The sequence below is a fragment of the Oreochromis aureus genome, linkage group 5 (genome assembly GCF_013358895.1).
Source record: "Oreochromis aureus strain Israel breed Guangdong linkage group 5, ZZ_aureus, whole genome shotgun sequence".
Taxonomy (NCBI): Eukaryota; Metazoa; Chordata; class Actinopteri; order Cichliformes; family Cichlidae; genus Oreochromis; species Oreochromis aureus.
In genome coordinates, this window is record NC_052946.1 from 22,040,138 (window position 1) to 22,054,028 (window position 13,891).

The 13,891-nt window shown below is 40.8% G+C and overlaps 1 protein-coding gene across 1 annotated transcript; it reads left to right on the forward strand.

Moving 5' to 3' along the window:
- Positions 1 to 1,178: 1,178 nt before the first annotated feature.
- On the forward strand, positions 1,179 to 13,269 carry LOC116313666 (myosin heavy chain, fast skeletal muscle-like). Its single transcript, XM_031731433.2, has 41 exons — positions 1,179 to 1,198; positions 1,390 to 1,444; positions 1,715 to 1,930; positions 3,015 to 3,158; positions 3,246 to 3,402; positions 3,526 to 3,553; positions 3,648 to 3,759; positions 3,840 to 3,932; positions 4,047 to 4,110; positions 4,225 to 4,323; positions 4,420 to 4,523; positions 4,723 to 4,861; positions 4,963 to 5,081; positions 5,272 to 5,421; positions 5,574 to 5,744; positions 5,831 to 6,137; positions 6,297 to 6,367; positions 6,468 to 6,555; positions 6,643 to 6,760; positions 6,838 to 6,961; positions 7,098 to 7,234; positions 7,402 to 7,657; positions 7,743 to 7,985; positions 8,066 to 8,242; positions 8,333 to 8,478; positions 8,944 to 9,034; positions 9,140 to 9,529; positions 9,647 to 9,773; positions 9,865 to 9,983; positions 10,075 to 10,271; positions 10,352 to 10,535; positions 10,624 to 10,789; positions 11,117 to 11,241; positions 11,335 to 11,643; positions 11,728 to 11,931; positions 12,020 to 12,145; positions 12,243 to 12,413; positions 12,504 to 12,608; positions 12,707 to 12,802; positions 12,884 to 13,015; positions 13,126 to 13,269. The coding sequence occupies exons 3-41, from the start codon at positions 1,727 to 1,729 to the stop codon at positions 13,144 to 13,146; spliced, it is 5,814 nt and encodes a 1,937-aa protein (XP_031587293.2). The 5' UTR covers positions 1,179 to 1,198; positions 1,390 to 1,444; positions 1,715 to 1,726; the 3' UTR covers positions 13,147 to 13,269.
- The last annotated feature ends 622 nt before the right edge of the window (positions 13,270 to 13,891 follow it).

The window sequence follows — 13,891 nt, forward strand, 5'->3', positions numbered from 1 at the left end:
TTGGTTTATTATCCGCAGCCCAGCTGATACTCTTTGACAAATGAAGAAGGTGTCAGGCGTAGATCAAAGTCCATTAAAATACAATAAGCCTGCTAGGTATGTAGCATTTGACATTAGTATCAACATAAGCCTGATGCTATATTTGAGTTTTGCCCTAATAAGACAGAAGATTTCAGAGCAGGTATCGTGTAGCACATGTTTATTGAAGACAGAGGCTCATTATATCTTGTGGGTAAGTGCTTTAGAATGTCTTCTTCTTATTCACTGCTGTAAGTTGATCTTCTTTCCAGGGAAACAGTGCCCAATGGCTCTCTACCCACATTTAATTGTGCCGGCTGTGTTCCATAGTCTTGGCAAAAATGTCTGCATGCATCCTTGACAAAAGCCTCAACCAACATCTAACAAACACAAACGGTATAGAGTTGAATGCCCTAAACAGTGTTTAGAATAACTCGTTGCCCTTAGATTCACAGGAAAAATCCATGATGAGGTCATTTTTTAAACATAAAAGAAGAAGAACTGGTACTCTGCTGCTCTACTTTTAGGGATTGTCTCAGTCTCCCTTGTGTATCCCTTAAGAACAAGACTAAGAACAGCTGTTGGCACTGTTGTAAAATGTAATGCCTTGGCAATCCTTCCTTTTCTTTAAAGCTTTTTGGCACTCATTTTATTTTATAATAATTTCTGACTTGTAAGGCCTCTGAAACAGTACCTCAGTGACTTTTTAAAGCTTCTCCAAAGCACTTCAAGGAACTACTGTTGTGCCAGAGACCAATAAAAAGATCCATTAGTCACACCTTTGGACTGTCTGTAACTGCTGACTTGACTTTAGCCAAAAATGAGCCAATTTCCTATCTGTGCTACACATAAACAACCAAAAGCCAACTGCACATCTGTACATTACATAAAAATTTAAAACAATACATGAGTATGGAGTTCGGAATGCTGCTTCATCTCCATATTTTTGCTGAAGGCAACACAACCCGACTTTGTGTTGGTAATCACAGGTACAGAAATTCTGGCATGGAAGACGTCCAGAAGACATAAACTGTGCAACGACAGAGGCGGAGGAAAGAACTGGTGCACAAGGATAACACCACACAGCATGACCAAATAGAGAAACCCACGTGTGATAGGCTCCCATCACTTGATATAAAAGGAAGAGCAAGCCACCACCAAGCACAGGCACCCAGCAAAGGTAAGTATCATGGGGGATTGATTTATTCCAGTACTTTTCCGTATCATAGGAAACAGGCTGGTTATTTACATTTTTTTGTTTCCAAACAGATTTTTCTTTAAAAAAAATCTTAATTTCTATTTAATATCATTTTAAAACAAAGAAACACTGACTTATCTGTCAAATTTGTGAATCTTTGTTCCTTATTTCAGAAGTCTGCAGTGAAGTCTGACAGAAAAACCCGTTTCTCATCTGGTGTCCTCCAAGGTAAATGTGATCAATTTTCTTGATCAACAGTACCAGTGCATGAGTGTGATAGGCACAAGAGCTGACCTTTATGAGCATCACTTTTTGGTACTTATTGAATCCCTGGCTTGAGAGTAACTACCGGTATTGCACCCTTCTTAAAGGAATAGCATGTTTCACTGTAGTCCTATTCATTAGGGAGAAGTATAGATGCAAGCGTGTGAATATATATAATATGTACATTGCTGACAAATAAGATGAATGACTCCTCTCTTGTTTCCTCACTTGCAGTAAAGGGTCATCATGAGTGGGGACGCAGAGATGGAATGTTTTGGCAAGGCGGCCATTTTCCTCCGCAAGCCAGAAAGAGAGCGCATTGAAGCCCAGAACACTCCATTTGATGCTAAAACAGCATACTTTGTGACCGAGCCCAATGAAATGTACCTCAAGGGGAAACTTATTAAGAAAGAGGGCGGCAAAGCCACCGTGGAGACTCTGTGTGGGAAGGTGAGAGCAGTGACAGTGGAATTTGTGCAGTTTCAAGTGTGAATTCAGACTGCTTAAGTTATGAATAACTATATGGATATGTTAACTATATGTAGCATGGTCCAAATATCTAAAACCAGAGAGGTTTGGGTATATTTACATGTAACACAAGAAGTCATGACATGTAAGATATATTTGACATTTTCAGAATCTGAGATTCTCTTTTCAACAATCAAATTTAAACTTGTGAGATTGCCCATTCTTCACCACATGATAGCAGACAACATGGCATCACAACTGAGTAAAAATGTCATAACTCAAGTTGTTATGCTGAGAAAGAAGGGGCTTTTCTCAGCATGATGGTTAGACTGAAAGCTTCACTTGGTTCAATTCAAGCCAGTTATGTGAATTTCCTTTGGCGTTGAACCAAGCTGTGTTGTTAAAAAAAAAAAGAAGCAAGTGCAGCTACAATGCTAAATCAAAACACTTCTCAGAAGGAGAAAGAACAAGACATACCCAGAATTTCACTGTTGATAAAGCATTCAAAGTTGTTTGACACCAGACTTGAATCACTAAAAAATACACCAAGGAATAATAGCACTCCTTTCTTCTGAGATATGGTATAACCTCTGGTTTTCATCGCTGTGAACAAACAGACAGCAAAAGCTTTGCATGAACTACTTGAAGAGTAACAAAAGCTAAGTACTGTTAACTGTCACAGGCTTAATGGGTGGATGAGTGTGGCAAGAACAGCATTGTCAGATTCATTCTGGAATACTATCTACCCTGCAACTCATGTCCATTATTCAGAGATTAACATTTTATTTCAAATCCTGATATTGGCATTTTTGTGGAAAAGCAAACAAACAAACAAAACATATTAAATCTGAAATACAACCTTATGCAAAATACAAAGTAGACTAACAAGAAGTAGCTTTTTGGACCCATTTGGATTTATCCCACAGTCTAAAACTGATCAGAGGCCAAATGAATGATTTGAAATAAGAATTAAAAACAAACAAGATTGAAAACAAATGTCACAAGTTAGAAAAACTGCTTAATTCCATCTGAATTTATGTTTGTGCCTTCTTGGTCCCTTTGGCAGACTATCACTGTGAAAGAAGATGAAGTCTTCCCCATGAACCCTCCAAAGTTCGATAAGATTGAGGACATGGCCATGATGACCCACCTCAGTGAGCCTTCTGTGCTGTATAACCTCAAAGAGCGCTATGCAGCATGGATGATCTACGTGAGTTGATCAGAACTCCATAGCTGATACTCGTGCTCATGACAAAAGGAAGATCTGCATCATAAATGATCCTCTCTGACTCCACAGACCTACTCTGGGCTGTTCTGCGTCACTGTGAACCCCTACAAGTGGCTCCCAGTGTATGATTCAATGGTTGTGGCAGGATACAGGGGCAAGAAGAGAGTTGAGGCTCCACCCCACATCTTCTCCATCTCTGATAACGCCTATCAGTTCATGCTCCAAGGTAATAAACCTTTTCAAGCTACAATGTATCCTGATCATTTTGTAAGCTACAGTTCAGAAATAAAACAGCTGCAATTCAAAAGTCACCTAATTATTTTAGCTTGATGATTTTGGTGTCTTACAGACAGAGAAAATCAGTCCATCCTGATTACGTAAGTACAAAGCATGCTTTTATATGATGAGCATTTCCAAAAGTATTATTCGCAATATCAAAATTACAACACTAAAACTCCTTACTCCACCCAGTGGAGAATCTGGTGCAGGAAAGACTGTCAACACGAAACGTGTCATCCAGTACTTTGCGACAATTGCAGTGGCTGGAGGAAAGAAAACCGAGCAAGTTCCCGGCAAAATGCAGGTAGATGAAGTTGCAAAATATGAGATCTAAAAATCAATCAAGGAATTCTTGTACTCACAGCTCATGAACGGTGTCTTTAGGGGTCACTGGAAGACCAAATCATTGCAGCAAACCCACTGTTGGAAGCTTATGGTAATGCCAAGACTGTGAGGAATGACAATTCTTCACGTTTTGTAAGTTATTTTGGTGATTTTACTTTAGTTGAAATTCTTAGAAATTCTGTGGTAAAAATTCACAGTTCATGTTCACTGTTGCAGTTCTAATTGAAACATTATTCTCCCGCTTAGGGAAAATTTATCAGAATTCACTTTGGGACAACTGGAAAACTGGCTTCGGCTGATATTGAAACATGTACGATTTTTGTTTTGGTTTTACTTATGTATTTATTTTTGAGGGAATTATCAGAAATTGCTTTGACTGCTACAAGGAAGATTTGTCATAACCACGAAACTTAAATCTGTACAGATCTGCTGGAGAAGTCTCGAGTGACGTTCCAGCTCTCTGCTGAGAGGAGCTACCATATCTTCTATCAGCTCGCAACGGGCCACAGACCTGAGCTCATTGGTTAGAGAATTATACCATAATTACACCAAAAACAAAATATACTGTTTATATATATTTTGTTCATTATGTTTTATGTATTTTGTTTTTCTCATTCAGAGGCTCTCCTGATCACCACAAACCCATACGACTATCCCATGATCAGTCAGGGTGAAATCACTGTCAAGAGTATCAATGACGTTGAAGAATTCATTGCTACTGATGTAAGAACTTCATTTACGACCTTTCACTGATATTAATAACTATATAAACAGAACTCTATGAAGCTTATCATATTAATGTTCGGCTGGGGAGTTTGAATTAAAAATGTAATAAATGCTGAATCAAAAACAGCTTTCTATTTTACATAAAAATATAATGGGTTCTGTTTGTGCTTATTAAAACTTATTCATCATTTCACAGACTGCCATTGACATCCTGGGCTTCACCGCAGAAGAGAAGGCAAGCATGTATAAACTGACCGGAGCTGTGATGCATCACGGAAACATGAAGTTCAAGCAGAAGCAGCGAGAAGAGCAGGCTGAGCCAGATGGCACTGAGGGTATGAAGAACATTGTGCACTTTAAGCGCTGCTGATTTTGTCACTTGAAAGAGGACCTTTGAGGTAGAGGTTTATATATTTATGAATTTCTGTTCTTATAGTTGCAGATAAAATCGCCTACCTCATGGGTCTGAACTCAGCTGATTTGCTAAAAGCACTGTGCTACCCGAGAGTGAAGGTTGGGAACGAGTATGTGACCAAAGGTCAAACTGTTCCTCAGGTACAGATGTTTTAAAGGAAACACACAAATAACAAATTATTTCCTGTAAGACAGTGTCTTTAAACCAAACACTTCAAGACACTAATACATATTGATAAGGCTTTTTTTACCAATAGGTTACAATGGCACTATGGTTCTCAAATTTATAACCACTAATGATAAAATCAATATCCCTTCACTTCAAAATCAGGTCAACAATTCCGTCAATGCTCTCTCCAAGTCCGTCTATGAGAAAATGTTCTTGTGGATGGTCGTCAGAATCAACGAGATGTTGGACACAAAGCAGTCAAGAAGCTATTTTATTGGTGTCCTGGACATTGCTGGGTTTGAAATTTTTGATGTAAGTATGCAGAACTAACACTGCATAGTCTTATGTTTATGTTGCTAATTATACAAAACATTTTCAAAACATTTCAGGGTTTAGGGTACGTCAAGAATAAGAGCACAGTCTCGTTTTCAGTGCTCTTGCTGACCTTATCTGTATTTTTTCAGTTCAACAGCCTGGAACAGCTGTGCATCAACTTCACCAATGAAAAACTGCAACAGTTTTTCAACCATCACATGTTTGTCCTGGAGCAAGAAGAGTACAAGAAAGAGGGCATTGAATGGGAGTTCATTGACTTTGGTATGGACTTGGCTGCCTGCATTGAGCTTATTGAGAAGGTGAGCCGTGTGCTGTCTGTTTGCACACATAAAACAATATAAAACAACTTGTAACTGTTTATTTTATGCTTCTTTCATCACGGCAGCCGATGGGCATCTTCTCCATCCTTGAAGAGGAGTGCATGTTCCCCAAGGCAACAGACATAACCTTCAAGAACAAACTCTATGACCAGCATATTGGCAAAAGTGCCCCCTTCCAGAAACCAAAGCCTGCCAAAGGCAAAGCTGAGGCCCACTTCTCCCTGGTGCACTATGCTGGTACTGTTGACTACAATGTTAATGGCTGGCTGGAGAAGAACAAAGACCCTCTGAATGACTCTGTGGTACAGCTCTACCAGAAGTCATCAGCGAAACTGTTGTCTTTCCTGTATGCGTCACATGCCTCTACAGAAGGTGATGATCATATTTTTAGGACAGAATTCAGAGTTTCTATTGTTTTCATTATATTTCAAAATGATCAGATTTAGTACAGAACAGAATAAAAAATAAATTATAAAATAAAAAATTATATTTAAAGTCATTTAAGTTTATATCTGACATTTAATGTTACAGCTGAGGGAGGTGGAAAGAAAGCTGGCAAGAAAAAGGGTGGGTCTTTTCAGACTGTATCTGCTCTGTTCAGGGTAAGCATAAAAATATTATCTCTTTTTTTCCTCAGATGTGCAGGTAGCATCCAGGGTTTACTTCCCATCATGTGACAATTTGAATATTTTCATATTTCAGGAGAATCTGGGCAAGCTGATGACGAACTTAAGGAGCACTCATCCTCATTTTGTACGCTGTATCATTCCAAATGAATCAAAAACTCCTGGTAAAGACTGGTAACAATAATATAAATTAATGCATTTTAAGGTAAATGTAATGCCATGCACATGACTGAATTTAATATGGGTTTAAGGCCTCATGGAGAACTTCCTGGTCATCCACCAGCTGAGGTGTAATGGTGTCCTGGAGGGGATCAGGATCTGCAGGAAAGGTTTCCCCAGCAGAATCCTCTATGGTGACTTCAAGCAGAGGTGATTACTAAGAATAAACACATTTGTCATAATCTAAAGATCAACTTCTCCTTAATTCATCATTTACCCCCAATCAGATACAAAGTGTTGAATGCCAGTGTCATCCCTGAGGGACAGTTCATCGACAACAAAAAGGCCTCAGAGAAACTCTTGGGCTCCATTGATGTTGACCACACCCAGTACAAGTTTGGCCACACAAAGGTACAGTAACAAAAAATGCAAACTTTTGTGGGTATTTTAAATAAACTGCTGCTAAATCGTGATACTTTAAGCAGGTATAATAATTTTGCTTTTGACAATGCTAATGCTGTATGTGCTCTGTATGACTATTTTTCAGGTGTTCTTCAAAGCTGGTCTCCTGGGTCTCCTGGAGGAGATGCGTGATGAAAAACTCGCTATCCTTGTCACAATGACGCAGGCTCTCTGCAGAGGTTTCCTCATGAGGAGAGAGTTTGTCAAGATGATGGAACGCAGGTACTGTAGGCATAGTAGCTTTACACACCAAAGGGGATTTTTACAAATGCAGATGACAACTTCAATGTAAATTCTGCGCCAATTTTTTCTTTCTGGTTCAGCCCATAGTTTTTATTACAGCTTTTCAAATCTAAAAATACCTATTTTCCTCAATCTTTTATCCTCAGGGAGGCTATTTACTCCATCCAGTACAACATCCGTGCATTCATGAATGTCAAAACCTGGCCGTGGATGAAGCTGTACTTCAAGATTAAGCCTCTGCTGAAGAGTGCAGAGACGGAGAAAGAGATGGCCGCAATGAAAGTGGACTTTGAAAAGACCAAAGAGGATCTGGCAAAGGCTCTGGCTAAGAAGAAAGAGCTGGAAGAGAAGATGGTTACTCTCCTACAGGAGAAGAATGACTTGCAGATCCAAATTCAAGCGGTATGTTAAAATGAACAAAGGAATTTGAACCATGTCTTTATGAATAAGGAAATCTTAATCCATTTGTATATTACTATCAATTTAGGAAGGTGAAAACCTCGCTGATGCAGAGGAAAGGTGTGAGGGGCTCATTAAAGCAAAAATCCAGCTCGAGGCCAAACTCAAAGAGACAGCTGAGAGACTGGAGGATGAGGAGGAAATGAACGCTGAGCTGACTGCAAAGAAGAGGAAGCTGGAGGACGAGTGCTCTGAGCTGAAGAAGGATATTGATGACTTGGAGCTGACCCTGGCCAAAGTGGAAAAGGAGAAACATGCCACTGAGAACAAGGTTGGTGCATCAGTCTCAAGGCCAAAGGTCAAATTGTTTGCAAACTGCAAAGACGTTTTTTAAAAATACTGTCAATATAGGTTAAAAACCTGGTTGAGGAAATGGCTTCCCAAGATGAGACAATTGCCAAGTTGACCAAAGAAAAGAAAGCCCTCCAAGAGGCCCATCAGCAGACCCTCGATGACCTGCAGGCAGAGGAAGACAAAGTTAACACTCTGACGAAGGCCAAGACCAAGCTGGAGCAGCAAGTGGACGATGTGAGTATAGGAATTTGAGTTTCCTTGAAAAAAAACTATAAATCCCAAAAATCTCAAAACCAAAATAAAATCTCATCTTGTTTTACACAGCTTGAAGGTTCCCTGGAGCAAGAAAAGAAGCTTCGCATGGACCTTGAGCGGGCTAAAAGAAAGCTTGAAGGTGATCTTAAACTGGCCCAAGAAACCATCATGGATCTGGAGAACGATAAGCAGCAATCTGATGAGAAAATAAAGAAGTAAGCAAAATGCAGTTAATCAAATTTAGTATCTAATATAACTGCATGGCGATATGGCAGCCTCGCCTCTGTCAGTCTGCCCCAGGGCAGCTGTGGCTACAACTGTAGCTTGCCTTCACCGGTTGTATGAATGTGAGAGTGAATGAATAGTGGTATTGTAAAGCGCTTTGAGGGGTCCCGAAAAGCGCTATATAAATGCAATCCATTATTATTATTATTGTTATGTGCTTAGCAGACAGCAGCAATGCTAAAGATCATTTTCCGACCAACCAGCATACGTTAATGAAAAACAAATCATAATAAAAACAGAATGGTTCGCCCACTCTTCTGCAAAAATGAAAAAACAAAAACTCTCTGTTTTCAGTGTAAAAATCAGCAGTCAGAATGAGGGCTACCTATTTCAAGAATAAAAATAAATAAATAAAAAATATGGATGTAAAATTTGGTTTGAACTTTTCCCCACAGGAAGGACTTTGAAATAAGCCAGCTTCTGAACAAGATTGAGGATGAGCAGTCTCTTTCTGCTCAGCTTCAGAAAAAGATCAAAGAGCTGCAGGTTGGTGTATCTGACAGCAAGCTGCCAAGTCTATTACAAGTAACAAGTATATTCAGCTTTATTATTACAATTAGATGTCTGTTTCTTTCAACTTGTAAATCGCAGGCTCGTATTGAGGAGCTTGAGGAGGAGATTGAGGCTGAACGCGCGGCTCGTGCCAAGGTGGAGAAGCAGAGGTCTGATCTCTCCAGGGAGCTGGAGGAGATCAGTGAGCGGCTTGAGGAAGCTGGCGGGGCCACTGCTGTTCAGATTGAGATGAACAAGAAGCGCGAGGCCGAGTTTCAGAAGCTGCGGCGTGATCTCGAAGAGGCCACCTTGCAGCACGAAGCCACCGCCGCAGCTCTCCGCAAGAAGCAGGCTGACAGCGTGGCCGAGCTAGGAGAGCAGATTGATAACCTGCAGAGAATCAAACAGAAGCTGGAGAAAGAGAAAAGCGAGTACAAGATGGAGATTGATGACCTCACAAGCAACATGGAGGCCATCGCCAAAGCCAAGGTACGATAAAGTAAAACATTTGACAAGCAAGAGAAAACATACATTTAACCTTATGTTCATGTACGTTTGACTCTTGTGTCCATTACTTTAGATTATTGCAGCTTTTGTTCATTTCAGGCAAATCTGGAGAAAATGTGTCGTTCACTGGAGGATCAGCTGAGTGAGCTGAAGACCAAAAATGATGAACATGTGCGGCAACTGAATGACATTGGGGTGCAAAGGGCGAGGCTTCAAACGGAAAATGGTGGGAAAACTATTTTTAGCTATTTTTTCATTCGATATATGATCATATTCAAATGTGGATTGTTTCTTTCTTTTTTTCTGTCTCACCTTAGGTGAAATCGCTCGCCAACTGGAAGAGAAGGAAGCCCTGATCTCTCAGCTGACAAGGAGCAAGCAGGCTTACACTCAGCAGATTGAAGAGCTAAAGAGGCACATTGAAGAGGAAGTTAAAGTAAGTGCACATTAAAAACACCTGCACTACCTCAGAGCTGATGAAACCACAATTTAAGTTAATAATAATAATTTTTCCAATTTTCTGTAAGGCCAAGAACGCCCTGGCTCATGCTGTCCAGTCAGCTCGTCATGACTGCGACCTCCTCAGAGAGCAGTATGAGGAGGAGCAGGAGGCCAAAGCTGAGCTGCAGCGTGCATTGTCCAAAGCAAACAGCGAGGTGGCTCAGTGGAGAACCAAATATGAAACTGATGCTATTCAGCGCACTGAGGAGCTGGAGGAGGCAAAGTAAGTCTTCGGTTTTAGTTTTGTCCTATTGCAACTATGTTTATAATAGAATATGAAGTCTGTAAACTAATTGTTAACAGGAAAAAGCTCGCCCAGCGTCTCCAGGATGCTGAGGAGTCCATCGAAGCTGTGAATGCAAAATGTGCCTCTCTGGAAAAGACCAAACAGAGACTGCAGGGTGAAGTGGAGGACCTGATGATCGACGTGGAGAGAGCTAATGCTCTGGCTGCTAACCTTGACAAGAAGCAGAGAAACTTTGACAAGGTACCATTTTCATTTTTGAGTTATTTATTTTAATGAAAGCTAATGAATCATGAATTATGCAAATACATGGGTCTGCCTTGTATTAAAGATTCTTGCTGAGTGGAAGCAGAAGTATGAAGAAACCCAAGCAGAACTAGAGGGAGCTCAAAAAGAAGCTCGTTCGCTCAGCACTGAGCTGTTTAAGATGAAGAATTCATATGAAGAAGCTCTGGACCAGCTGGAGACCCTGAAGAGGGAGAACAAGAACCTGCAACGTATGCAAAGCTTTAGATATTCAGTCAACTAACAAAAATACCAGACAGTGAGCTAACTGTGCAAAATTTTAAAGTTTTTATAACGTATTTCAATTGTTATACCCAAGGAATTTTACCCAATTCCTAATGTTGTTTCATGTATTTTATGTTAGAAGAAGCGATAGTGTGACCCGCACTACTGCTCAGAGATCTAAGTCTTACAAATGTTATACTGTACGCTACAATCAGTGCAAGTTTGCATTTATTAGACATCAAGATCCACCGAAAGTAAACAAAATAATGAATTCTGCTTAAACTTTAAACTGATTATTCTTTATTATCTTCCAGAGGAGATCTCTGATCTAACTGAGCAAATCAGTGAGGGTGGAAAAACCATTCATGAACTGGAAAAAGCGAAAAAGAGTGTAGAAACAGAGAAGTCTGAACTCCAGACTTCACTTGAAGAGGCAGAGGTACTGTTTGATAAAAAAAAAACTACTCTCCAATAAGCACAATTCAATTTTAATGATCCTAGAGTTACACGGTAAATATTTTATTTTTCAAAGGCTACTCTGGAGCACGAGGAATCCAAGATCCTCCGCATTCAGCTTGAGCTGACCCAAGTCAAGAGCGAAGTTGACAGGAAGATTGCAGAGAAGGACGAGGAGATTGAACAGATCAAGAGGAACAGCCAGAGAGTGATCGAGTCCATGCAAACTACTCTGGATGCTGAGGTCAGGAGCAGGAATGACGCCCTGAGAATCAAGAAGAAGATGGAGGGAGACCTGAATGAGATGGAGATTCAGCTGAGTCATGCCAACCGCCAGGCAGCTGAAGCCCAGAAACAGCTGAGGAATGTGCAGGGACAGCTGAAGGTGGGTCGACTGAAGGATTTGTCCAAAGTTTCTGAAAGTATCTGAAAGGTGTGCACTAATACCTCTTAACGTTACACATTTCAGGATGCCCAGCTCCATCTTGATGAAGCCATTAGAAGCCAGGAAGACATGAAGGAGCAGGTTGCAATGGTGGAGCGCAGAAACAACCTGATGCAGGCTGAGATCGAGGAGCTGAGAGTTGCACTGGAGCAAACAGAGAGAGGCCGCAAGATTGCTGAACAGGAGCTGATTGATGCCAGCGAGCGCGTGGGACTGCTGCACTCTCAGGTTAGTTACGATTCAAAAACTTCATATGTTTACAGTTTGAAAGATGAAAGTCAGAGTATGTGATTCATTATCCTGTATTTTCTTTTAGAACACCAGCCTTATCAACACCAAGAAGAAGCTGGAGGGTGATTTCATTCAGATCCAAGGTGAAGTGGAAGATGCTGTCCAGGAGGCCAGAAATGCTGAAGAAAAGGCCAAGAAGGCCATCACTGATGTGAGCCACCCTGATGAATGTCTATACTGTAGTAGTATTCCTCTACCAACTATATTAGTCTAACAGTTACAACAATACAAATGACATGAAATTTCAGGCTGCCATGATGGCAGAAGAGCTGAAGAAGGAGCAGGACACCAGTGCTCATTTGGAGAGGATGAAGAAGAACCTGGAGGTGACAGTGAAGGACCTGCAGCACCGCCTTGATGAAGCTGAGAACCTGGCCATGAAAGGCGGCAAGAAGCAGCTCCAGAAACTGGAGGCGAGGGTGAGTGTCATGAGAGCCATCTGACTGATTCGCTGTAAGCTGGGGAAACATTTTATCTTTTAAAAATCACTGCATTCATCCTCTGTCAAGGTCCGTGAACTAGAGGCTGAAGTTGATGCTGAACAGAGGCGCAGCGCTGATGCTATCAAGGGAGTGCGAAAATATGAGAGAAGAGTAAAGGAGCTCACCTATCAGGTCAGCTGATTACTACTACAAAACCACAGTAATGAAAATACCATGCTTAAATGAGTATTACATTTATACCAGAATAACTAATTATTGCTTTACAACAGACGGAGGAGGACAAGAAGAATATTGCCAGACTTCAGGATCTGGTGGACAAGCTGCAGCTCAAAGTGAAGTCCTATAAGCGACAGGCTGAGGAGGCTGTAAGTAGACCTGATTCTCATGAAACACACTTTGTGTCACTCCGTGCACAGGGTTTAACTTCACTGTGGCTTCTTCTACAGGAGGAGCAGGCCAACACTCACCTGTCCAGGTACAGGAAGGTGCAGCATGAAATGGAGGAAGCTCAGGAGCGTGCTGACATTGCTGAGTCTCAAGTTAACAAACTCAGGGTAAAGAGTCGTGAAATTGTCAAGGTAAAAAAAAAAAAAAGATCTAGCATGAGTCAAATTTGTAGAAATATTCATCCTGTTAAAATCGAGACTATCCAGCCAAATGTTTAAGTGCCACTGTTTTGTCATTTCAGACCAAGGAAGCAGAGGAGTGATGAAGAAATCAAGGTTGTAAATTAACAAGAAATCATACAATATGATTGTCTTGTTAGCAGTTCACATAAGCAAAGTGACTGTGCTGTGACAACCTAAAGTCAATAAAAGTTAGATTGATGCACCTTTTGTCTCTGTGCTCTTATTTTTGAATGACTCTGAACCTTCTAACACCTTGGTTATTGTTGTGTAAACCTTGAGACATGCAAAGCAACAGCGGGAGCACCTATCAGTCTGGTTCTAGTGTGAAGTTGCATTCATACACAAGATTACATGTCTCCATATGTGGCTTTTCACCTTTCACAAACAGAAATTTAACAGAGCACAAACAACAGAGTTTGTGTGCTTTTAGTTGTCCCAGGCACAAACATATCTGCCCAAAATTCAGCTTCAGCTTTCAGGCCCCTCTTCTGTGAAACAGGCTCCCAGTCTGGATTCAGGAGACAGAGAGCCTCTCTACTTTTAAGATTAGGCTTAATGTTTTCCTTTATTAACTATAAAGCTTATAGTTAGGGCTGGATCATGTGACCCTGAATCCTCACATTGTTACACTATAATAGGCCTAGGCTGCTGGGGGCTTCGCATGATGCACAGAGTGTGTTTTGTTCACTCACCCTATTCACTCTCTATGCGTTTATACACCTCTCTGCATTTAATTGGAGATTATGTATCGGAATTTCAGGAGTGGGACCACGCCTCCAAACACGCTCCTTCCAGCTGTCATCTATATAGGTTCCCCCAGTTCTG